We start from the raw sequence: 1,939 nt of genomic DNA, 5'->3' as shown, positions 1-1,939 counted from the left end.
CGCCACAAAAATGCCACCCACCTGCCTTTAATGTCATACCTATGACACAAGTAATGGCGTAGGAGATGCTCTCCTTTGTCACCCCGTGAGGTGCACGCATATTGTGTCTCTTATTGTCTAGCACTGTTTGCAGTGTCAATTCCAGTGCCCCAAATCATATTGCAAACGGCGGAACATGATGAAACATTTGATATCAAGGAGCAGCACGGTTAACGCAAAGCGTGGTCCAACGTCGCCATGCGCCGCAACTCCACACAACTGCTCCCACGTACAGATGCACCAAAGTCTGCAATAAAAGTCGTAGACTCTAAGAATACGCATCGACAGGGGCAACGAAAATTAGATTGTGTAAATGTCCATACTTCCTGAGCAACGTAATAGGAGACCGAATTGACAGAAAAGCCTTCGTCACACTGCGGCCCTAAATCCACACATTGCATAACCGCCAAATTCTCACATATTCACTTCCCCAACCTCTCCGTCAAACTGTGCATGTACACCATTCGGCAAACAGACAAACCTGATACCACCCAGGCAAGCAAAACTAACCTGCGCTTAATGCCAACTGCACGTAGACATATCGCATTCCATAAAACTGCCCTGTCAAGGTGTACACTGCCACAACACCAACAACAGCACCAATACTGCAAGGCATGCAACATACATAACTGCCACCAGATAATGTGCTTGCACCACCTTTGAACGTAGGGATAATGCAGAGCTGCTACGGTCACCCTGGATTATGGGAAGTATACTGTATACCACTGAAAATATGCGGTAACCATATGCACTCCAGGCCCCCCTAAACTGGACTACTCTGGACAAACCAAAAGCAACCCACTGCATTATAGGCTTCTCTTTCTCGTACGAAGGAGCCGAGCTGATGGACACAAATCTTGATCGTCGAGCCCATCACCATTCCCCGCCCTTCTCCAGTCCGCTTACCCGACAAATAGCTACCGTCATGCGAAGCCCACTCATCCGTCAATAATGCCGAGCGTATAACACAAATAATTGCGTAGGAAATGCTCTCTCCATTCACTGCATGTGCTTCACGCATACTGCGTGTCCGGTTCCGTCGCACTGTTTGCAATGTCATTTCCAGTCCGCCTAATCCGTATTGCAAGCGTCGGTTAAAGAAGAAATATATGATATCAAGGAGGAGCATGGTCAACATAACTGAGCTCCAACATCGCATCTCCACGCAACGCGTCACACGAACAATATCCGTGTTTGCAATACAAGGTCTACATCCTACGCGCGCCCATGACCGGTTAGCGAAAATGAAGTTGCGTCGATGCCCATACGTTCTGCGCAACGTAATAGGGGATCAAACGGACAGAAAAGGCTTTGTCACACTGTCGATGCACACACGCAGAGATTACATTACCGCAACAGGCTCACACAGGCACGTCCCCAACCTCTCCATCAAATGGTGCATGTACACCGGTCAGCAAACAGACAAAACTGATATCAGCCAGGCAAGCTAACTCAACATGGGCTTAATGCCAACTGCACAAAAATACAGCTTCCATCAAACGTCCCTGTCATACCGCATACTGTTGAAAGACCAAGAATAACCCAAACGCTGCAAGGTTTGCAAGATATATAACACACCACCAAAAATTAAGCACAGCACTACGTTCCAGCATAGCTATTATATGAGGGTGTTAACAAGAGCCTCAACTGTGGAGATTATATCCAGAGAATATCTGTTGCAGCCTGACACATTCCAGCGTCCCCCAAAACAAAACAAATCGGCTAACCTCGACAAACCAAATGACACCCCTTGGACTACAAGCTCCCTTTTCTCGCATGCAAAAGGCCAATTTCCCGTAGGCAAATGGCCAAATTGTAGACACAATTATTCATCGTCGGGCTTTTTCCCGTGCCCCGCCCCTCACTAATCCCCTTGTCCGGCAAACAGCTACCGTCATAC

At 47.7% G+C, this 1,939-nt stretch overlaps 1 protein-coding gene across 1 annotated transcript; it reads right to left on the bottom strand.

Annotated features, from left to right (window-relative positions):
- Positions 1–209: 209 nt before the first annotated feature.
- On the bottom strand, positions 210–1,060 carry EMWEY_00039840 (hypothetical protein; the record flags this gene model as incomplete). The annotated part of the gene is made up of 3 exons (XM_013482510.1): positions 210–286; positions 550–615; positions 946–1,060. The coding sequence occupies 3 exons, from the start codon at positions 1,058–1,060 to the stop codon at positions 210–212; spliced, it is 258 nt and encodes an 85-aa protein (XP_013337964.1).
- Between the last annotated feature and the right edge of the window lie 879 nt (positions 1,061–1,939).

This window comes from Eimeria maxima, genomic scaffold, assembly GCF_000499605.1.
Source record: "Eimeria maxima Weybridge genomic scaffold, Emw_scaff646, whole genome shotgun sequence".
Classification (NCBI taxonomy): Eukaryota; Apicomplexa; class Conoidasida; order Eucoccidiorida; family Eimeriidae; genus Eimeria; species Eimeria maxima.
The sequence above is the reverse complement of the archived record's forward strand: the minus strand, read 5'-3'. Positions and strand labels throughout refer to the sequence as shown.